Source organism: Eulemur rufifrons, chromosome 2 (assembly GCF_041146395.1).
Source record: "Eulemur rufifrons isolate Redbay chromosome 2, OSU_ERuf_1, whole genome shotgun sequence".
In the NCBI taxonomy this organism is placed as follows: domain Eukaryota; kingdom Metazoa; phylum Chordata; class Mammalia; order Primates; family Lemuridae; genus Eulemur; species Eulemur rufifrons.
In genome coordinates, this window is record NC_090984.1 from 11,139,329 (window position 1) to 11,160,959 (window position 21,631).

Consider the following 21,631-nt stretch of genomic DNA (forward strand, 5'->3'; position numbering starts at 1 on the left):
ATGAGAATGTTAGGGCAAGCGACAGGGAATGTTTAAGAGGAGGCTCAGGCCACAAGAAAGGAGGAGCTGGCCCTGTTGGGGATGAGGGGGACAGCATTCCAGGCTGAGGGAACTGCAAGGCGGCCACACCAGAGCTCAGAGTGTGAGGAAAGAAGGCGCAATGCTGTGGAGTGGGGCTTGGACGCTTGTGCCCTGAGTCCATTGCCTCTGCAGCGGGCCCAATCCTTGGCCTGCCTGAGACTGCCTGGCACCGGAGAGGAAGCCCTGCCCTTCCTCCAGACTGTGGCAAAGGGGCGGGGAATGTCTGCTTCCCTTTCCACTTCCAAGGGAGTGGAAGACTGGAAGTGGGTGTTCCCCGTGCCAACCCACTCCCCTTCCCAGCCCATCCCCGTCTCAGAAAACGGCCCTCCCTCCTCCCAGAGGCTCAGCCCAGACAGGGGATTCTTCCCTCGTGTCCCAGCATGTCTAGTTGGCCCTGCCTCCGAAACTGATGCCAAATTCAAGGTCTTTCTCCAAGGCCACTGCCCAGTCCAGGTCCCATCATTGTTCACCTGGACTAGAGCAATCGCCTTTTCCCCGTCTCCTGGCTGCAGCTCCTGCACCTGTGAACACCTAAGTCACATCAGGTCCCTCCTCTGCTCAGAACCCTCTATGGCTCCCATCTCACTGGGAGTAAAAGCCAAAGTCCTTCCCAGGTGACAAGCACCTGCACAATCTGCTCAGTCACCTCCCTGGCTTTCTGTCCTCCAATTGTCTCCTTCACTCACCCTGCTCCAGCACACCGGCCCCCTGACAGTTCCTACCTCAGGGTCTTTGCACTTTCGGTGCCCTCTGTTTGGTACATTCTTCCTCATCTCCTTCTGGTCTTTGTGCAGATGTCACCTAAGTCTGTCCAGAATACTCTATTTAAAAGGGTAACTGGGACAGGCATGATGACTCACACCTGTAATCCCAACACTTTGGGAGGCCGAGGTGGGAGGATCACTTGAGGCCAGGAACTCAAGATCAGCCTGGGCAGCATAGCGAGATCTGTCTCTATAAAAAGATTTTTAAAAAATTAGCCAGGCATGGCGGCGCATGCCTGTGGTCCCAGCTATTTGGGAAGCTGAGGCAGGAGGATCCTTGGATCCCAGGAGTCGGAGGCTGCAGTGGGCTATGATGATGCCACCGCACTCCAGCCTGGGTGACAGAGCGAGACCCTGTCTCTAAAAGAGAAAGAAATAAAAATCAGGAAAAAGGGATTATTTATTGGTCTTTCTGAGGGCGGCAGCACAGACTATGGACACCTTCCCAGGAGGGGGAGCTGTCCTATCCCCCCCTCTTACACTTCGCCTTGCAACCAATAAAGGCCATTCTGCCGGGGGAAAAAAAAAAAAAGATTACATTAAAACCCTCTCATTTCATAATCCCCTTCCCTGCTCTATTTTTTTCTCCTTGGCACTAATCACAAACACTCCATATATTTTATTTTTGTTTCTTGTCTGTCGCCCCTACTAAGACGGCCTCTAAACAATGGCAAGGATTTTTGTCTATTTTGTTCATTGCTGTGTCCCCTGCACCTGGAAGGATGCCTGGCACACAGTAGGTGCTTAATAAACACTGCGCTGCCAGTTGAGAAAAGGACTTTGTGTGTGTGTGTGGCTGCAAGTGGCACTTTGGCCGCGCGGGGGAGCTCGCCGCCCGTGCTCCTAGGGCCCGAGCCAACGACCTGGGTCAGACCCGCTGGAGAAAAATTGCCCGAAAATAACCAGGCGGGACGTCCCCGTTCGGCTCTGTGACTTTTGCCCAGGCCGTTCCGGGGCGGGAATTCAGTCCCTCCAGCCACCCGCCCCCCCCCCGAGAAAAAGATCCCCGTGGAAATTCCTTAGGAATGACCAGGGCGAGAGGAGGGACGCGTTTCTGCACTGCCGGTGACTCTCAGCCCCCTTCCCCGGGAGGAAGGGCCCGCGCGCCCCCAGGACCTTTCCTGTCCCCTTCTGGGGCGCGACCTCTCTGGCCGCTCGGAGGTCTCCATAGCGACGCCAAACGCGCCCCATAAACAGGAAGGCTTAGGCGGCGCAGCTCGGTGCTCGGAGTCCCCAGCCTCAACACAGGGGATGACGAATTTTGAGGTCAAATGCGCCGGCGGTGGCCCAGCCCCCGCACACATTCAGTGCAGGCCCACGGGGTCCGAGCTTCGGGTGCCGCGCGCGGAGGGCGGGGGTTCGAGCCTCGCGTCTTCCCTTTTGTCCAGGTCTGAGCCGCTGCCTCAGCTTCCCCGCAGAGCCTGAGACACCAGCGGAGGAGGCTCGGCGCGTCGGGACCACGTGGCTTCCTTCCTTTTTCTGGGAGCTGTAAAGGCGCCCCCCGCCGCCAAGGCCAAAAGGGGAAGCGAGGAGACTGCGGGGGTGGGAGCACCCATGGGTGGCAGGGGAAGAACGCTGATTCCCCCGGACGTGATGCGGCCGCGCATCCTCGCTCCCACGGTTTCTGGGCGCCAAGGAGATGCCCGGGCCTGTTCTGGCGCTTCCCGGGAAATCTGTGTCAGCTGGGCGGGGACATGCCCCTTGGAGGGAGCCCCGGGAGGATTCCTGGGCCCCCTCCCCAACCGAGGGGCTCGTCCCCTTGGTTAAAGAGGCCCACGTGAGCTGGAGAGTGAAAGCTTGAGTTCGGATCGCTGCTCAGCTCGGAGCCTCAGTTTACCAATCTGTGAATTGGGCACAATAACAGTCCCTCCCTGTCCAGGGTAGTGGGCAGTATTCAATAAAGCGCTTACTGCAGTGGAAACAGCGAGTCAAGCGCAGCCTAGCTGAGGGATGGGACCCGTGGGGGTCCGGGGCAGCCCCCAGGGTCGCTGTCCCGCTGCTGCGGCCACAGCCGCCCCATTGCTTCAGTTGGGAAATTCCGGGGGCGCCCAAGCAGTAGGCGAAGGAGGATGACCGGGCTCGGGCCAGGCACGCTTGGGTCCGGAAAGGCCCTCGTTCCGGAGGGGAAGACTCGAGATTTCCGGGAAAGCAGCCCCGCCCCTCTGCCCCCCTGGCCGAAGACTATAAAGGGACCAGCGCGCTCCTCCGCGCCCCAGTGGCGGCGCGCACATCTGCCCTTCGGTGCTGTCACCCTGGCCCTGCATCGGCCCGCTATGGCTCCCGGTAACGCCCTGCCCGCCCTGCCTGCGCTCCTGGCCCTGCTCGGGGCTCTGCTTCCAGGTGAGTCTGGGGTGGGGTGGGCGCCCTCCGGCAGCTCCCGGGATCCCGGCTGCGCCCTGGGCGCCGCGGGAGGACCAGCTCCCAGGAGTAGCTGTTTAGCGGGAGGTGGGGCTGGAACCAGCGATTGGAATTCAATCAACAGCCCAACAGCCAAGGGTTCAAATCCTCCACCTGTGGGCTCGGGCTATATAAATTGCCCCTTATTGAGCCTCAGTTTTCCCAGCTGTAAAATGGGGGACGTGATAGCGGCCACCTGGCAGCGTTTCGTGTCGTGGCCCAGCACAGCACCTGGCTCCGGGACGAGCGGTCAGATGGTTTAGGGACTTACCCTCCCACCCTCTCCCTCCCCTCCAAGCCTAGTAGGCTCAAGAACATCCCCGCCCCAAAGACATATTCTGTTCCTCATCCTCTGCCCCTGGGGAAGTCCTGGGCTGCTTCTCCTCGGGGGAATTCCAGAGCTGACTTACCCAGGGGCCAAGAGCTGAGAAGGACGCCCCAGCACTCCCCTCCCCCAACTCCAGCCCAGATAGGGAAGCGGGAAGCAGGGCAGAGGGTCGCTGGAGGTGGTCAGTTTGGAGAAGCAGGACAGCGGAACTGACACCTTGGTTAACAGCGCTAAAAAGGGTTCTCATCTAGACTCCCGTCTGGACTCCATTGCCATCCACTGCTTTCTACCCGAGGTATCGCCCCTCTCCCAGCCTCACTGTTTCCCTCTGTGAAATGGGAATAATTCCAGAATCCCCCTTGGAGAATTTACAGAGCTGTTGTTCTCACACACCTCCACCCCAGATAGAACACCCCCGATACAGCAAATCTGAGGATAGGAATCTTTGAGGGGAGGCTAGGAAGCCAGGGCTCAGATAGATATTTTTTAAGCTTTGGAGGCACCAGAGTCTGACGGATCTAATCAGAACAAGCCCCTTCTTTCTTACCTGCGCTTACCAGCAAGGTAGTCACTTGCTGCCTGCCCCCGGCTGAGTTACTTGCATTAGCAGGAGGTGGGGTGACTATAGTCGCCCACTTTACAGATTGGAAAATTGAGGCCTAGAGAGGGAAAAGTGCTTATCCAAGGGAACAAGGAGCCAGGATGATTTCTGGAGGGCTGGCCCCCTTCACGTGCCCTCTTGGGAGGGAGAACGGCTCTGACTTCATGTTTTTGTTTGCATTTTGTGGGGTTTTTTTGTTTGCTTGTTTGTTTGTTTTTGAGGCAGGGTCTTACTCCGTCACCCAGGCTGGAGTGCAGTGGTGTGATCATAGCTCACTGCAGCCTCCACCTCCTCTGCTCAAGAGATCCTCCCACCTCAGCCTCCTGAGTAGCTGGAACTACAGGCATGTGCCACCATGCCCATCTAATTTTTAATTTAAAAAAATTTTTTTTTAATATTTTTGTAGAGACGGGGTCTTGGTATGTGGCTGAGGCTGGTCTGGAACTCCTGGCCTCAAGTGATCCTCCCGCCTTGGCCTCCCAAAGTGCTGGGATTGCAGGTGTGAGCCACCAGGCCTGGCCTGACTTCATGTTAAAACCGACTCTGCTAAAATCCTTCCTTGGGCTCCCTATTGCCCTCAGAACAAAGCAAACATCTTTATCATGGACTACGGTGCCCACGTGACTTTCCCGAACTCATTCCACCCTGCCCCAGGACCTTTGCATTTGCTGTTCCTTTTGCCAGGCATCCACTTCCCTTTCCTCTGGTTCGCCAGGCCTTTCTCGGCACTCACATCTCTGCTGAGACATCACCCTGCCCCCAAGGCACTCTCGGTTCTATCACCCTGTTTTGTTTTCATCAAATCTCATATTAACATCAGTTCTTAATTATCTTGTTTGTTCATGAAATGTTTCCATCTCCCAAACGGAAGGCAGAGAGTTTTGTCTAGTTCGAGCCTGTGTCCCCAGTCCCCAGTGCAGGCAGGGCACAGGGTCATGTTATGGTGATGAGCCTGATTTGTAACGCCTGTCTTCTCCTCACCTTTTTGTTCCAGGATCTGAAGGTGCACAAACGTCTGTATCCCCTCCAAACGCCACGCTGGCCCGAGGAGGCTCCGTGCAAGTCAACTGCAGTTCCTCCTGTGACCAGCAGGCCACCTTAGGCCTGGAGACTGACTTGGCTAAAACAGAGGTTGCCCGTGGAAACAACTGGAAGGCCTATGAACTGAGCAATGTGCATAAGGACAGCAAGCCGTTATGCTTTTCGACTTGCCGCGGTGAACAGACAATGGCTGCAGCCGTGCTCACCGTTTACTGTGAGTGGCAGGGCCCAGGGGGCTGGACCAGGCAGCCTGGGTAGGGGACACCTACAGGGCCAACTGGTGGGGCCAGGGAGGGGCTCACTGAAGAGCATGTGGGGACATCCTTGGAAAGTCCCGTTGTCATTTGGAAGTCCCTCGGTGAACCTCTATGCATGCATTTAGAGCACCCACAGAAATTAGCACATTTGAGAATGCCAGCTCTCTCCGCCTCATTCTTTAAACACATGACAAGGCCCTGGTAACGACACTTTAAAAAAAGATACAGATTAAGCCGTGCCTGTATTCCCAGGAGCCTGAGCTGGGAGGATGGCTTGAGTTCAGGAGTTCAAATCCAGCCTGGGCAACATCGTGAGACCCCCCCATCACTATCAAAAAAAAACAACAACAACAACAAAAAAAAAAACACCATGCAAATTAAAACTAGCCCTGAGATGGCATTTTATTTTTGCATATTGACAATGATCAGAAGAATTGATAGCAGCTGTGTTGGCCAGGCTGAGGGGACTTGGGCAGTCCTAGGACAGTGCTACATGTGGCCCTGCTCATGAGGAAACTGGTGGGGGCCTGGGGTTATTCCCTGAAGCTGTTTTTGGTTTTGTTTTGGTTTGGTTTTTGGAGAGAGGGTCTTGCTTTGTTGCCTGGACATGAGCGCAGTGGCATGATCATAGCTCACTGCAACCTTGAACTCCTGGACTCAAGTGACCCTCTCACTACAGCTTTGTTCGGAGGGCAAACGTTGGCAAACCTCTCAAATGTGGAGGGCCAGGAAGAGAAACTGTGGTTTGGCCATACCAAGGAATAGTATGCAACTGTGCAAAAGAATGAGTGAGCTCCAAGGTGTACTATAAAGTTGCAAAGAAAGAAAGTTATGCCAAATATGTGTGGCACGCCACTCTGGAGTTGGGGAGCGGCAGGGGGGAAGGAGGGAGAGGCTGTATTTATGCATAAAAGAGCCTTAAAAAGACATTCAAGAAATGACAGTACTAATTGGCTGTGAAGAGAGAGGCTCTGGGAGAGGGCTGGGGAGTGCAGAATTCTCTCTGTTGTACCCTTTCCTACCTTGGGATTTTGAACATTGAGAATGAGTTGCCAAGGCAAAAAAAATAAATAAATATAATCCAAAGGAAAATGAAACAAACAAAACAAAACAAACAAACAAAAAAAAAAAAAAAAAAAGGAAGAGAACTGGCCAAGTGGCTTTGGAATTAGCCTTGGGTTCCAAGTCCCAGCATGCCCCTTCATAGCTGGGTGACCTGGGGTGACATGGTTTCTTGCTTTCCTCTGCTGTCACGTGCAACCTCCTCCGAGGGGTGTAATGATTCAGTAAGGCAGAAAGGACGACCGACTCTCATGATGCCGGGGCAAAGGCAGCCTTTGGGCAAATACCAGCTTTGCTTCTGATCCGGAGGATGGTTGAGCAGTTGCTGGCCACGGCCCTCCCAAGTGAGGGAGTCCCCAAACATTCCCAGCGACCTCTGAAACCCGGGGGAAACCTCTTTGAAGGACTGTCTGCATCTCTGCCTAGTGCTCCAGCTTTGAGGCCTGGCTCTGCCACAGTTCTCCCTGTGTGACCACGGGTGCCCCACGCAGTAGCAAGAGGGTGAAAGGTGAGGGCATAAGGGTCACCTGGGAGACACTGACTCTGGTTTGGTCTTGCCCCAAGCCTGGTGTCAAGAAGACGAAGCCTCCCTGGATAGCTGAGCCTTCTCCAGAAAGGTCAGAGAAGGTGACCACTAGTTGGGCTTTGAAGAATGTGTAGGAGTTCATAAAGACAGGCATTCGATAGCAGAAAGCTGGACTTACAGGAAACCAAAGAGCCGTTGGCTGCAGGCCTTATCCACACTGTTGTGGAGAATAACTGTATCCAGGAAGAGAGAGGTACACAAATATTTGAAGAGCGGAATGACTAGGATTTCGTAAGGGACTTTAGATCTGAGTCAAGGACAGGTAGGGGCAGGACAGACTCCCTGCCCCCAGTTCCTGGCCCTCAAGGGAGGGAGCTGGGCTCAGGCAGTTGCTGAGTTTCCTCGGGGGTTGGCAACACCTCAAATTCTGCACCTTAAAGTTTATAGCAGGTGGTTAGAGGTAAGAACTGATGCCTTAGGGTTTTCTTGACCTTATTATACTTTTTAACAGCTTTGCTTTTTTTTTTTTTTTTTTTTGAGACAGAGTCTTCCTCTGTCCCTGGGGCTAGAGTGCAGTGGTGACATCATAGCTCACTGCAGCCTCAAACTCCTGGCCCCAAGCAATTCTCCCACCTCAGCCTCAGATTGCTGGGATTACAGGTGTGAGCCACTGTGCCCGGCCAACAGCTTTCTTGAGATATGATTTATATGCTGTAAAATTCATCCTCTTTAAGTATACCATTCTGTGATTTTTTTAGTGTATTTATAGAATTGTGCAACCATGGCCACAATCTACTCTTGAAACATTTCCATCACCCTAAAAAAAAAACCTCCTGTCCATTTATAGTGATTCAACCTGTGAAGTGGATTAATAATAGTCCTACCTCTAACAGCACCATTTTAATTTTTTATTTTATCTTATTTTATTTAGAGATAGGGTCTTGCTCTGTTGCCCAGGCTGGAGTGCAGTGGCATGATCATAACTCACTGCAACCTCAAACTTCTGGGCTCAATCAATTGAACCTTCTGCCTCAGCCTCCTGGATACCTGGGACTACAGGTGTGCACCATGACGGCCATGATGCCCAGATAATTTTTCTATTTTTAGTAGAGAAGGGGTTTTGCTATTGCTCAGGCTGGTTTTGAACTTCTGAGCTCAAATTATTCTCCTTTCTTGGCCTCCCAGAGTGCTGGGATTACAGGTGTGAGCCACTGCACCCAGCCAAGAAGGGTCCTTTTAAAACAATGTCTAGTGGACTGGGCTACTGAATTTATTAGATTTATTCCACCAGACTCCTGGTGATAGACTTGGAAATTCTTTTCCACTTTCTACTCTAAGACGCTGTCATAGGCCAGACATGGTGGCTCAGGCCTGTAGTCCCAGCACTTTGGGAGGCTGAGGCAGGAGGATCACTTGAGGCCAGGAGTTTAGGGCTGCAGTGAGCTATGATCTGGCCATGCACTCCAGCCTGCGAGACAGAGCAGAGTGAGACCATGTCTCTGAAAAAAAAAAAAAAAAAGGAGAAGAAAAAAAGGGAGGGAGGGAGAAAGAGAAAGAAAAGGAAGGAAAGAAAAAGAACAAAGGAAAAAAAGAAAAAGAAAGCAAAAACTGCTGCCATAAATAATGAATTTTTTGGACTTGGTCACAAACACTTGGAGCTTTCTCACCAGTGTCCCCAAAGCTCTTGACATTCCTGTCCACTTAGATGGAAGGGTGTGTTTTGGGGAGAAGGTGAAGCGAAGTCGTAGAGCTTCCAGGCAGGTGTGACCTGTCTGTGGCCTGGCAGTGCGGTCCAGCTCACAGGGACCTGTCCCCTCTGTTTCCCTGCAGGGTTCCCGGATCAGGTGGAGCTGGCACCCCTGCCCTCCTGGCAGCCCGTTGGTGAGAACCTCACCCTGCACTGCCAGGTGGCCGGAGGGGCTCCCCGGTCTCACCTCACTGTGGTGTTTCTCCGTGGGGAGGAGGAGCTGAACCGGCAGCCGGTGGTGGGGGAGCCCGCCGAGGTCACGGCCACGGTGCTAGTGGACAGAAGCGACCATGGAGTGAATTTCTCCTGCCGCACAGAACTGGATCTGCGGCCCATACAGCTGGGACTATTCGAGAACACCTCAGCCCCCCATCAGCTCCGAACCTTCGGTGAGGCATTGGGGGGCCAGCAGGGCAAGGGTGGGGTACCCTGCAATGGGGGCCACAGAATCTTCTGAGAAGGCTGTGACTCCAGTTAAGGGGTGCCTGTGTCTTAGGACAGGGATGACCGAGTCTCCCGGGAAGAGGATGTCTCGGTGGGGGAATGAAGTGGAAACGCCCCAGGAAAGGGCTTCAGGACGTCCACCCCCGTCTGCTCACGCCCACTTTCTCTCCCTAGTCCTGCCATCAACTGGCCTGCAACTTGTCACCCCCCGGGTGCTGGAGATGGGCACACAGGAGACCGTAGTCTGCTTTCTGGGTGGGCTGTTCCCAGTCTCAGAGGCCCAGGTTCACCTGGCACTGGGGGACCGGAGGCTGGATCCCATGAGCCAAATCATGTACCGCGGCGACTCTCTCACGGCCAAGGCCGTGCTCGAGGGGAGGGCAGAGGAGGAGGGCTCCCAGCAGCTGACGTGCGCGGTGATGCTGGGGAACCAGATCGTGGAGACTCGCCAGAGCGTGACCATCTACAGTAAGAAGGGGGAGAGGCGGGGCTTCAGAGGGGCGGGGCATGTGTGGGCGGGGCTCACTGTATGCTCCGCCCCCAGGCTTCCCTGCACCCAACCTGACTCTGAGCGAGCCAGAGGTTTCAGAAGGGACGGAGGTGATGGTGGAGTGCCAGGCCCGAGCTGAAGCCGTGGTGACGCTCAATGGGGTTCCAGCGGGGCCGCCAGGCCCCCAGGTCCAATTCTTGTTGAACGCCAGCGCTGAGGACAACGGGCGCAGCTTCTCCTGCTCTGCTGCCCTGGAGGTGGCAGGGCAGGTGCTGCAGAAGAACCAGACCCGGGAGCTCCGCGTCCTGTGTGAGTGGGGCTGCTAGACAATGACCCCTGTCCTCCAAGGCCCAATCTCTGAAGTCCCATAAGCTTTTGCCTTTCAAGCCCTATTCCCTAGGAAGCCCCCTCCCCACATTCCTACCTAAGTCCTTCAGTCCTAGATCGGGAGAGGTGTCCTGGTCCCTGACCTCAATCAGTCATCTTGTTGTGTCTCTTCAGACGGCCCCTGGCTGGACGAGAGGGACTGCCCGGGAAACTGGACGTGGAAAGAAGGCTCCCAGCAGACTCTGAGATGCCAGGCCCGGGGGAACCCGTCCCCCTACCTGAACTGTTCCCGGGAAAAGGATGGGGCTTTGCTCCCCATCGGGAACCTGAGTTGTGTCACACGGAATCTTTCCGGCACCTACGTCTGCCGGGCCATCAGCAGTCGTGGCGAGCTCATCCGTGAGGTGTCCGTGACGGTGCTCTGTGAGTGTGCCAGTGTGCAGGGCTGGGTGGGGTAGGGGCAGGGAGCCTGGCTCTGTCCTCACCACCTGTTGTGTCTTCCCGACAGACTCAGACCACCAGAATATAGTGGCCATCGTTGTGGTGACAATCTTAGCCACGCTGGGCGCTGTGGGGTCTGCGGCTTATGTCTATAACCGCCAGCGGAAGATCAAGAAATACAAGCTACAAGAGGCTCAGAAGGCGACCACCATGAAGCTGAACACACAAGCCACACCGCCCTGAGCCCATCCCAGGACAGGGCCTCCTCCTTGGCCCCCCACATGGTGAACAGAGTGGTGGACATATGCTATTCGGCTACATCCACTGCTACAGGATGCCAGAGGACAGGACAGCGGCCTCAGTCAGATGCAGATGGCGTTTGGGGTCATAGCACCTTCAGCCCTCATACATGACCTGTAGCCACAGGACTGAGCCAAGAGGAGGGGGCAAGACTCAAGGCATGATTGTGAGGAATATCAAAGTCTAACCTGGCTCCAGTGGGAGTGATAAGAGACACATACCCCCAACATGGGGACACATTGCCGGGAAATACTGAAACTCACTGCCTGCTGTGTGCACGGAGGCCCCATAGCCCCAAGGAAGAAGTGGCCCTGCACAGACACATGCAGCATGGAAACACAAATGCCCATACTTCCTCTGACAGATGCCAGCTCTGGTGCTGCTGTCTACTAACTGTCCTTAACTCTCGATGATGACATATTTATTCATTTGTGATTTTACCAGCTATTTATTGAGTGCCATTTGTGTAATCTAAGATGGTGAACAAGGTGAATTATAGGTTCCTGCCTTCATGGAGCTCCCAGCCTAATCTCATTCAGGGTCACCAGGGACAGTTGTACAGGTTCTGAACTGCACAAAAAGATCAATTTCACACTCATTGGCCAAGCTGCTTTCCCCTAGAAGGGTGATTTTTCTATCTGGCACAAAGACACTACATGGACTAGCAATGGTTACATGCTCAGGGACCACCCAGTGAGTCCTTACCCACCCACCCCCACCCCCCAGCACTGACACTGACCTTTGTTAGTCACCTCCCCACCCACATGTGTCTCTGCCAGTGTTCGCAATGGCCATGCCCTAACATGCGTGATCTGAGTCTGTTGGGAAGACACATGGGTGCCTTGGCAGCTAAACCATGGACTGCCATGAAACTGTGTCCAACACCTGGGTGTCTCCTTGTCCCACTTGTTTCCGTCTCAATGGAACCACAAGGGAACAGAATGCTTCTGCAGCTCCAAATTCCTGGAGCAACCAGGGCCCTGCAAGCAGTAAGGGGAGGGGCTGAGGCCTTGGAGGACCCCCCTGCCACCTCTGGAAGCCTCTCCTCTGTGCTAATAAAGCTTTGTCATCCCCCTAGACTTGTGTGAATTGAGGGGAGGTGTCGCGTCCAGCTGGATCCCTTTCTAAGCAGCTATGCAGCAACCCTGTCCTCCCACTTCCTCCCCCAAGAAAAGGATGTGGGTTCAAGGCCAAACGCTGAGGCTCTGGTCCAAATCTGGGGCTGTTTATGACCTTTTGGGACGCTAATGAAAACTAAAGTCTCATCTCCAGAAGAAGGTGATGCTCTTTGGCTTACAACGGGGTCTGGAATCCCACTGTGGAGCTAAGGAAAGGGAGTACTCTATGCAGGGCTACTGGGCCCTCAGGGGTGGGGGGGGGGGCCTCTCGTCTCTCTCGGGGCGGGGTGGAGGAGGCGGCGCTCCGGCCTTCTTATCTCCCGAGCCAGCTTCGGCTCTCTGGCGTGGGGCCCCTCAGTCCAGGCTCTTTGCTATGGGGTCTGTGTTCCCCCTGTCGCTGCTGCTTTTGTTAGCGGCCTCATACTGGGGAAGTGGGACCGTACGGGGGCGCCGGGTTAGGCGGGCACAAGGTCCCAGGGAAAGCCCTCCCGCACCCCCCGGGACCTCAGCGTCATTCTGGGTGCGCATAAACCCGCAGTCCGTGGCCGTGCCGCCGGGGGCCTCAGTGCGGCTTAACTGCAGCAACAGCTGCCCCCTGCCGCCGAATTCCAGCCTCCACACCCAGCTGCGGCGGGGCGAAACGTTCAGTGGGCCGGGTTGGGTATCTTACCAGCTGCTCGACGTGAGGGCCTGGAGCTCCGACGTGCGCTGCTTCGTCACCTGCGCAGGAGAAACGCGGGGGGCCACCGCCAGGATCACCACCTACAGTGAGGGACCGGGCTTAGGCCCGGCTGGGGGAGGGGGAAGGGAACTGGAGGAGCGGGATGTAGTTGACAGTCGGTCTAGGGGGCGCCCGAGGACCTTACTTAGGGGCTCGCTCTTGCCTTAGAAGCACCGCACAGCGTCATACTGGAGCCTCCGGTCTTAGAGGGTGGCATGTATACTCTGCGCTGTCACGTGACGCGCGTGTTCCCCGTGGGCTTCTTGGTGGTGACCCTGAGATGCGGCAGCCGGGTCATCTATTCTGAAAGCCTGGAGCGCTTCACTGGCCTGGATCCAGCCAATGTGACGCTGACCCACGCGTTTCACGCCGGACTCCGCGACTTCGGGCAGCCGGTGACATGCCTCGCGCGCCTCAATCTCGACGGCCTGGTGGTCGGCAGCAGCTCAGCACCCATTACGCTGACGCTCGGTGAGGGCCCCTTGTAAATCCTCAGTACTTGGGGACCGGGGGACAGGGGGCGGGGGGTGACAGGGTTATAACCCCAGGAGGGCGCACAGACAGACTCAGCGTGAGCTCCAAGCCAGTCATCAGGCCTCCACGTGCTCCGTCCCTAACTCTCACCTCCTGCCCCAGCTTGGAGCCCCGCGTCCAAAGCCTTGGCCATCACTTCCATCGCAGTTCTTGTGATCATCCTTGTCGCTGTGGGGGCTGCCTACCTGCGTAGGTGCCTAGCGATGCGATCTCTGGCGTAGACGGGGCGTTCTATGCCGGCTGAGCAGGGGAAAAGAAGAATCTGGAACAATTTGGGGAACCCTCCCGGATCAATAAAGCCTTCCTCAGCCAACCTTTGTCTCGAGGCCTCAGGGTCCCCATTACTGCATCTCCTGGAGGGAAGTGGTCTCCTTTTTTGGCCCCACTGCTGCCACTTTCTCCAAGTTCCTTGTCTCCCTGAGGGCACCTGAGGTTTTCTTACTCAGGGCCCATCTGGGGTCCCAGACCCCCAGGCCCGCACTCCCAGTTGGTGTAGGAAAAACCTCTCCTGCTGGCATTATTCAAGCGGCGCAGACGGGCTAAGCAAGGGCCGGGGAGGGCCACAGGCCGGGGTGGGGCGGAGGGGGTGGGTTCATAGTATGGCTTTTCCTGATTGGCTCTGCCGCTACCACGCAGCAGCTCTGATTGGATGTTAAGTTTCCTGTCCTAACCCCACCTCCAGGTTAGAACCGGTGCTTCCCAGGAGATCCACCCAACCGTGCGTGTAGCCGGAGCTCACCATTAACGCCGGGGGTCAGACCACACATGTGGGTCACATGGACATATAGAGAGACATGGATCCGCAGAAGAGGTATCCATATAGAGACAGCGGGAAGGGGTAATCAGATGGTCCACATGGAATGCCACAGACTTGCGTCCTGGCAATGTCCTTGTAGTCACCAGACCAGGTGGGCACATGCGGCGGGTGTCAAAGCCTGGGGTCCTGGATGCGGGGTTAAAAGCGTCACCGTCGGCCTCTTGGTGTCGCATGGAGGCAGAATCCAGGCCCATACTAGGTGCTTAGCAGAGCCGGCGCCATCCAGAGCCCCGCCCGCCGGCGCGGAAGGCGGATTCGCGCTCACACACGCCGAGAAGACACGTGCCCGCTGCACCCTGGGTAAATACAGACCCGGGGCTGAGCCGATTCTGATTTAGACGCCCGCGAACGCTGCGCGCACGCACCCGTGTCCCCAACTCGCTGGCACTTTCGTCCCGCCCCCTCCGTCGCGTGCTGGGGCCGAGCGGGAGGGGGATTAGGGGTGTGGCGCCGCGGGGTCAAAAGGAGAAGCATCAGTGAGGGTGGCATCCCCACGCTCTCCGCTAGAACTGTCCTTTCTCCATCCTGTGCTTCCCAAACCTCTCCAAGCCCCCACATCAATCCCTGCCCTAAGAGGCGCTGGTAGGAGGAGCTAACGTTGGGGGCGGAGCTCGGAGTCCAGCTCATTATCATAGCATCCAAACCAGGGCTGGGGAGGGGGTTTGAGAAGGGCAACCCAGCATCCCCCGACCTCCGAGTCGCCGCTGAGGATGACGCGGGAGAGCGTGGTCGCCCCCAGAAGGCTCCGGGCGATCGGGCCAGCCGCCGCGTAGACCCTGGGGGTCGCTCGCTCCTGTCAGCCTGCCTTCGCCAAGGCCAGGAGCTTAGCGCACGCTCGCCTGCCGCCCCCCCGCCGCCTCTGCCGCCGCCCCCTCCTTGGAAACCAAGTTACCAACGTTAAACCAATCCCCGAGCGCAACTCTGCCTCCCCCACACCCCACCCGCCGCGCCGCGCCGCGCCGTCCTCTAGCCCAGCTCCTCGCTCGCGCTCCCCTCGCCTCCTGCGCTTCCCCCGTGGCGGCGATGCCAGGGCCTTCACCAGGGCTGCGCCGGGCGCTACTCGGCCTCTGGGCTGCCCTGGGCCTGGGGCTCCTCGGCCTCTCAGGTAAGAGCCCGCCCCGGCTCGAGATGGACAGAGCGGGGGCGGAGTTGCCGGACCCGGGAAGCGGCCCTGTGTCCCTCCCGGCTCCTCCCTCGCCTCGTCCCACGCTTCTGTCCCTGCCTCCAGCCAGGTCCTCTCCCCTCTCCCCCGCGCCCCCACACACACCAAGACCCAGCTTCCTGACTCCTCGCTCGCCCCTACCCCCTTGAAGACCCTGGGCGCTCTTCTGCGCCCAACCCCGCGCCCTGGAGACCCCGTGGCTCTCGTGTCCCCTCCCTGGGTACCTCCTCCCGCCCTGCTGTGCACCACGGTCCACGGACTGGCATCTTCTCCACTCGCGGTCCGCGAAGACTCCATCTCTTCAACTACCGTGACTCAGAGGCGCTGTTCCCGCTCCACCGGGAGCCCTGGCAACCGGCTCCCTCGGCTGTTCCCGCGGTTCCTTCCACCAGCCCAGCCCCTGGGCCTCTTTCCATGTTCCCCACCCAGGTTTAGGTTCCTTCCTTATCCTTCACCCAGTTTCATATCTCCTTTGCCCTCGCCCAGCCTTAGTCTCCTCCTTTCCCGGCAATGTGCCAGAACCCGAGAACCCGTTGGTTCCCCCTCCCCCACCTGGGGTCCCATTCTCCCGGCATTGCTGTGTGCATCGAGGACCCCATCTTTCCTCTCGTCTCCCCCCTTCCCTCGTGCTTTCCCACTGCTTCATCGGCGCTTTGCAGACCAGGGCTCTCTGCTGCCACGTCCCAGAGACACCCTCGAGGTTTAGACTCTGGGAGCACGCGCCTCCAAACCCGAGGCCTGGGCAGGACGCGGGACTCTTGGGCTCTTTCCTGGCTGCGGCCTCTGCTCGGTCCCCGGGAACCCTTGACTCGGCATAGGGGCGCTAAGATCTCAGGGAGTTGGCTCCCCAGGCTGAGCCCGCGTTTCCCTGGGCAGCGGTCGCGCAGGAGCCCTTCTGGGCGGACCTGCAGCCCCGCGTGGCGCTTGTGGAGCGCGGGGGCTCGCTGTGGCTGAATTGCAGCACTAACTGCCCTCGGCCGGAACGCGGTGGCCTGGAGACCTCGCTGCGCCGAAACGGGACCCAGAGGGGTTTGCGCTGGTTGGCCCGGCAGCTGGTGGACATCCGCGAGCCGGAGACCCAGCCCGTCTGCTTCTTCCGCTGCGCACGGCGCACACTACAGGCGCGTGGGCTCATTCGCACTTTCCGTGAGTTTTGGGTGGCCCCGCGCGTACTCCACTACTTTCCCTCCCTTCCAGGCCCCGCCCCCTGGGTCCCGGGGTCCTCCCCTTCAGGCCCCACCCTCTGGATCTCCAAGCCCTCCAGTCTTGGACCAGGCTCCCCTGGCTTCCACGCCAAGTCCCCCTAAGTCCTGGCGTTCCAAGAGCCGCTGTTCCCTCCTTGCAGAGCGGCCGGATCGCGTAGAGCTGGTGCCACTGCCTCCGTGGCAGCCCGTGGGCGAGAATTTCACCCTGAGCTGCAGGGTCCCCGGCGCCGGGCCCCGTGGAAGCCTCACTCTGACCCTGCTGCGGGGCACCCAAGAGCTGATCCGCCGCAGCTTCGCCGGCGAGCCACCCCGAGCGCGGGGCGCAGTGCTCACAGCCACTGTACTAGCTCGGAGGGAGGATCATGGGGCCAATTTCTCGTGCCGCGCGGAGCTGGATCTGCGGCCACACGGCCTGGGACTGTTTGAAAACAGCTCGGCTCCCAGAGAGCTCCGAACCTTTTGTGAGTAGGTGTGGGGTGGACATGGGGACCAAGTGGAGTAGGGCGGGTTTTTAAGAAGTTTCGAGACAGATACATCTGAACGCTAATCCTTCAACATTCACCAACTGTTTTCCTCTCTGTGCCTTGAGGGTGATAATACCATAAAATAGTGCATATAAAGTGCTTAGTACGTATTGAGTGCTCAGTACATAAGTTCGCTCAAGCTCGGTACTTCGACCCCCTAGCCCTGTCCCCGGACACCCCGCGCCTCGCTGCTCCCCGGCTCTTGGAAGTAGGTTCTGAAAAGCCCGTGACCTGCGCCCTGGACGGACTGTTTCCGGCCTCAGAGGCCAGAGTGTACCTAGCGCTGGGGGACCAGAGGCTGAGTCCCGATGTCACCCTGGAGGGGGACGCACTCTTGGCCACTGCCACAGCCACAGCTAGCGCCGAGCAGGAGGGTGCCAAGCAGCTGGTCTGCAGCGTGACCCTGGGGGACGAAAGCCGCGAGACCCGGGAGAACCTGACCATTTACAGTAAGAAGGAGAGTGGGGAGGGGGTTGGGGGTGGAAACAACTGTGGCTTGGGGGTAGGGCCAGAGGAACGCGAAGGCGGGGCAAGGAGTGGGCGGGGCCTCAATTCCGGAACAGGCGTGGCCCGAGAGCCCCCAAAGGGGCGGGGCAGATGGAGGGCGGAGACTGAACAGCTGGAAAGGCGGAGCCTGAGAGGCGGGGCGTGATGCTCTTGGTTCAGGCAAATAAGGGGCGGGCCTTGACCGGCGGGAGGGGCGTGGTCAGCGGACCCCAGCCAGTGCTCCGCCTCCAGGCTTCCCCGAGCCCCTCCTGACCCTGAGCGAGCCCAGCGTCCCCGAGGGGAAGATGGTGACAGTAACCTGCGCAGCTGGAGCCCAAGCCCTGGTCACACTGGAGGGAATTCCAGCCGCGGTCCCGGGGCAGCCTGCCCAGCTACAGCTAAATGCCACCGACGACGACGACAGGCGCGGATTCTTCTGCGCTGCCACTCTCGAGGTGGACGGCGAGACCCTGAGCAAGAACAGGAGCGCTGAGCTTCGGGTCCTATGTGAGTTGGTGTTAACCCCTCGCCCCGCTCCTTGTGCCCTCCAAGGACCTGCATGGTCCCTGGCCGTGTCGTCTAGGTAGGGCCATTCCTCACCGCCCACGTCTAGCCTCTCTGTACCCCACGCCCCTGCCCGCAGACGCCCCACGGCTGGATGATTCGGACTGTCCCAGGAGCTGGACGTGGCCCGAGGGCCCAGAACAGACGCTGCGCTGCGAGGCCCGTGGAAACCCAGAGCCCTCGGTGCACTGCGCGCGGAGAGACGGCGGGGCCGTGTTGGCGTTGGGGCTGCTGGGTCCTGTCACTCGCGCACTCGCCGGCGTTTACCGCTGCACAGCGGCCAATGTCCAGGGCAAGGCGGTCAAGGACGTGATGCTGACGGTGGAATGTGAGTGGGGATGTGCAGAGAGCATCTCTGTCTCGTTGAGGGTCTGGGGGTGGCTGGCCTAGGGTGTGAGACGTACCTTTGGGCGGGATTTTGGGAAAGGGAAGGGGCTGGTTACTGGGATTGGGAAAGGATCTTGGCGAAGGATGGAGAGAAAGGAATTGGTGTGTCCATAAGCTGGGGCGTGGCGTTTGGGCGGAGTCTTAGAAACGTGGGCGGTCCAGGCAGTCTAACAAATTTTAGGCCCCAAACTGGGGAAGGGCCTTCGAGGCTCATGGATCCCCAAAACAGATGGCTGACTAGACTAGCGCGACACCTCCTGGGATCGGCATCCCTGTGTAGACCAAAGCCTTCCCAACCCTTCGTGGCAGCCCAGGGACACGAAAGAGGGGCTGGAGACATTAGACTGGCCCCCAAACCCCAAAGCTAACAACACACATTCCCCTCTCCAGACGCGCCAGCACTGGACAGCGTGGGCTGCCCCGAACGCATCACTTGGCTGGAGGGAACAGAGGCCTCGCTGATTTGTGTGGCGCACGGGGTCCCACCGCCCAACGTGAGCTGTGTTCGGTCTGGGGAGGGCGGGGCTCTCATGGAGGGCCTGCTGCGTGTGGCCCGGGAGCACGCGGGCACTTACCGCTGTGAAGCCACCAATGCTCGAGGCTCTGCCGCCAAAAATGTGGCTGTCACGGTGGAATGTGAGTAGTGGCAGCACAGCGTCTGTCGGGACAACCCTGGCTGGACTTCCTGTCCCTTGTGTGAACTGCTACAATCCTGCTCCCCAGATGGCCCCAGTTTTGAGGAGCTGAGCTGCCCCAGTAATTGGACGTGGGTGGAAGGATCTGGTCGACTGTTTTCCTGTGAGGTCGACGGCAAGCCAGAGCCCAGCGTGGAGTGCGTCGGCTCTGGGGGCGTCAGTGAGGGGGTGCTGCTGCCGCTGGCACCCCCATACCCTAGTCCCAGAGGCCCTGGCACCCCTAGTGATCTGGCACCCGGTATCTACGTTTGCAATGCCACCAACCGGCACGGCTCCATGGTCAAAACAGTCGTCGTGAGCGCAGAGTGTGAGCGGGGCCCGGGCGGGCAGGGTGTAGGGCTGCCCACGGTCCGGGCCCCTCCCTGACACCCCCCATGGCTGCTTTGCAGCGCCACCGCAAATGGATGAGTCCACCTGCCCAAGTCACCAGACCTGGCTGGAGGGGGCTGAGGCTGCCGCGCTGGCCTGCGCCGCCCGGGGTCGCCCCTCCCCAGGAGTGCGCTGCTCCCGGGAGGGCGTGCCCTGGCCTGAGCGGCAGCTCGTGTCCCGAGAAGACGCGGGCACCTATAGCTGTGTGGCCACCAATGCGCATGGCACAGACTCCCGGATGGTCACCGTGGGCGTGGAATGTGAGTGAAGGCAGCATCGGATGAAAGAGACACAGTATCTGGAAAAGTGAACTGCAGGGGTGGTTGAGCCCATGAGAGTTCAGGGCATCTGTCCCAGTGCCATTCTGGGGGACAGGGAATCCCGACCTAAACCTGTGGATAATGAAAGGTTTAGGGAACAGGACCCACGTCCCTCTCAAATCCTGGGTCAGAAGGACACTGGCCTGGGGCTCCACCTCCTCCCATTCAGTGAAGAAGGGCGCAGAATTTTAGTCCCAACAACAGCCGGTAGTGGGGGAAGGGGGCTCGCCGGCCTATCAGAGGAGGGTGGTCGCAGACCTGTGTGGTGGGCCGGTGGAGGGCACCTGGTCAGCGCTGGGCCTGCGCTAAGCCCTACTTCACTCTCTGTCCCCCTGCAGACCGGCCGGTGGTGGCAGAGCTGGCCGCCTCGCCTCCCGGAGGCGTGCGGCCAGGCGGGAACTTCACCTTGACCTGCCGCGCGGAGGCCTGGCCTCCAGCCCAGATCAGCTGGCGCGCGCCCCCGGGGGCCCTCAACATCGGCCTGTCAAGCAACAACAGCACGCTGAGCGTGGCGGGTGCCATGGGAAGCCACGGCGGCGAGTACGAGTGCTCAGCCACCAACGCGCACGGGCGCCACGCGCGGCGCATCACGGTGCGCGTGGCGGGTAAGTGGCAGCTAGGGGCGGGGCGAAGGATATGCACGGGGGCGTGACCTGAGCGTGGGGTGCCTGGGCTTGGGGCCCCTGACCACGTCTTTGCCTCCCTCTCAGTCCCCATAGGTGAGACCAGAGTGCACCAGAGTAGAAGTCAAGGGCACCTGACCGGGTGGGGTTGTTGATCGCAGGGTGGGAGTGGGAGGTGCAATTCCAGCGGAGGGACCCTTCAGGGCTGTCACTGCTTTGGGGAGGGACTTAACAACTTGGGGTGGGTTGTGCGTGGTGGAGACGTGACCCAACTTACTCTCCACTGTGTCGCTGGGGGAAAGAGGGGTTGGAGGGTCACCAAGGGCAGAAGATGGGGGGGCGACCAGATCTCCTCCTCCCACTTCCTGTAGCTTCTAGGGCTTGGGTCTTTCTGGGGTGCAGAGACTGACCTGATCCTGCCAACCCTCATGCTTCTGAGGATGGGGAGAATTGACTTGTCACCAGGGGGCTGGCTGGTCGCGGGCTTATATCCCCATGGGGCTGATGTGCGATGTAAATTAGGTCTGGGGTCTGGGGTCGCACTGGCGCCGGAAGTGGCCTTATTGAATGGGGTCTCTTCTTTCTCCCAAGGCCAGATTGTGAGTTCCTTGGGGCATAAGGACTGACCTCATGCCTGTAGGCGGGGGGAAGCGGTGGCGGGGATTCGGGGAGCCCCCACCAACTTGGCCACGCTCCGTGAGGGTCTCCACCCCTCAGGTCCGTGGCTGTGGGTCGCCGTGGGCGGCGCCGCGGGGGGCGCAGCGCTGCTGGCCGCGGGGGCCGGCCTGGCCTTCTACGTACAATCCACCGCCTGCAAGAAGGGCGAGTACAACGTGCAGGAGGCCGAGAGCTCGGGCGAGGCCGTGTGTCTCAACGGCGCGGGCGGCGGCGCCGGCGGGAACGCGGGTGCGGAAGGTGGACCCGAGGCCGGGGACACCGCCGAGTCACCTGCCGGGGGTGAGGTCTTCGCCATCCAGCTGACCTCCACGTGAGCCTGGTCCCCTCTCCCCGCGGGCCGGGGGACGCCCCCCAGATGCGCACAGGGGGGCTTGTTTATTGCTTTATTTATTTATTTATTTATTCATTTATTTATTTATTCAACTCCAGGGGCGTCACCCCCGTTTTCTACCCGTCTCCCCCAATAAAGTTTTTATGAAGGACTTCGGGTCTCTGCTTCTGCTTCTGCCAAGTTAAACAAGCCCAGGGTTCAAATCCCGGCTTTGCCATGCATGCAAAAAACTTTCTTTAAAATTTTCGAGCCTGCTGTGCCTCAGACACAATCCGTGGCATCTTTTTGAGG

General features: G+C 58.6%; 3 protein-coding genes across 3 annotated transcripts; all 3 read left to right on the top strand.

Moving 5' to 3' along the window:
• The first annotated feature begins 3,075 nt into the window (after positions 1–3,075).
• ICAM1 (intercellular adhesion molecule 1) lies at positions 3,076–11,868 on the top strand. Its single transcript, XM_069478182.1, has 7 exons — positions 3,076–3,185; positions 5,166–5,426; positions 8,888–9,193; positions 9,423–9,716; positions 9,793–10,047; positions 10,240–10,488; positions 10,574–11,868. Exons 1-7 carry the CDS (start codon positions 3,119–3,121, stop codon positions 10,747–10,749), a joined length of 1,608 nt encoding a protein of 535 aa, XP_069334283.1. The 5' UTR covers positions 3,076–3,118; the 3' UTR covers positions 10,750–11,868.
• Positions 11,869–12,275: 407 nt separating this feature from the next.
• ICAM4 (intercellular adhesion molecule 4 (Landsteiner-Wiener blood group)) lies at positions 12,276–13,537 on the top strand. Its single transcript, XM_069495463.1, has 3 exons — positions 12,276–12,691; positions 12,814–13,116; positions 13,282–13,537. The coding sequence occupies exons 1-3, from the start codon at positions 12,298–12,300 to the stop codon at positions 13,398–13,400; spliced, it is 816 nt and encodes a 271-aa protein (XP_069351564.1). The 5' UTR covers positions 12,276–12,297; the 3' UTR covers positions 13,401–13,537.
• A 1,268-nt stretch (positions 13,538–14,805) lies between these two features.
• ICAM5 (intercellular adhesion molecule 5) lies at positions 14,806–21,491 on the top strand. The gene is made up of 11 exons (XM_069495476.1): positions 14,806–15,101; positions 16,035–16,304; positions 16,504–16,824; positions 17,049–17,336; positions 17,626–17,880; positions 18,017–18,265; positions 18,715–18,960; positions 19,048–19,326; positions 19,409–19,648; positions 20,047–20,313; positions 21,049–21,491. Exons 1-11 carry the CDS (start codon positions 15,020–15,022, stop codon positions 21,321–21,323), a joined length of 2,772 nt encoding a protein of 923 aa, XP_069351577.1. The 5' UTR covers positions 14,806–15,019; the 3' UTR covers positions 21,324–21,491.
• Positions 21,492–21,631: the final 140 nt, after the last annotated feature.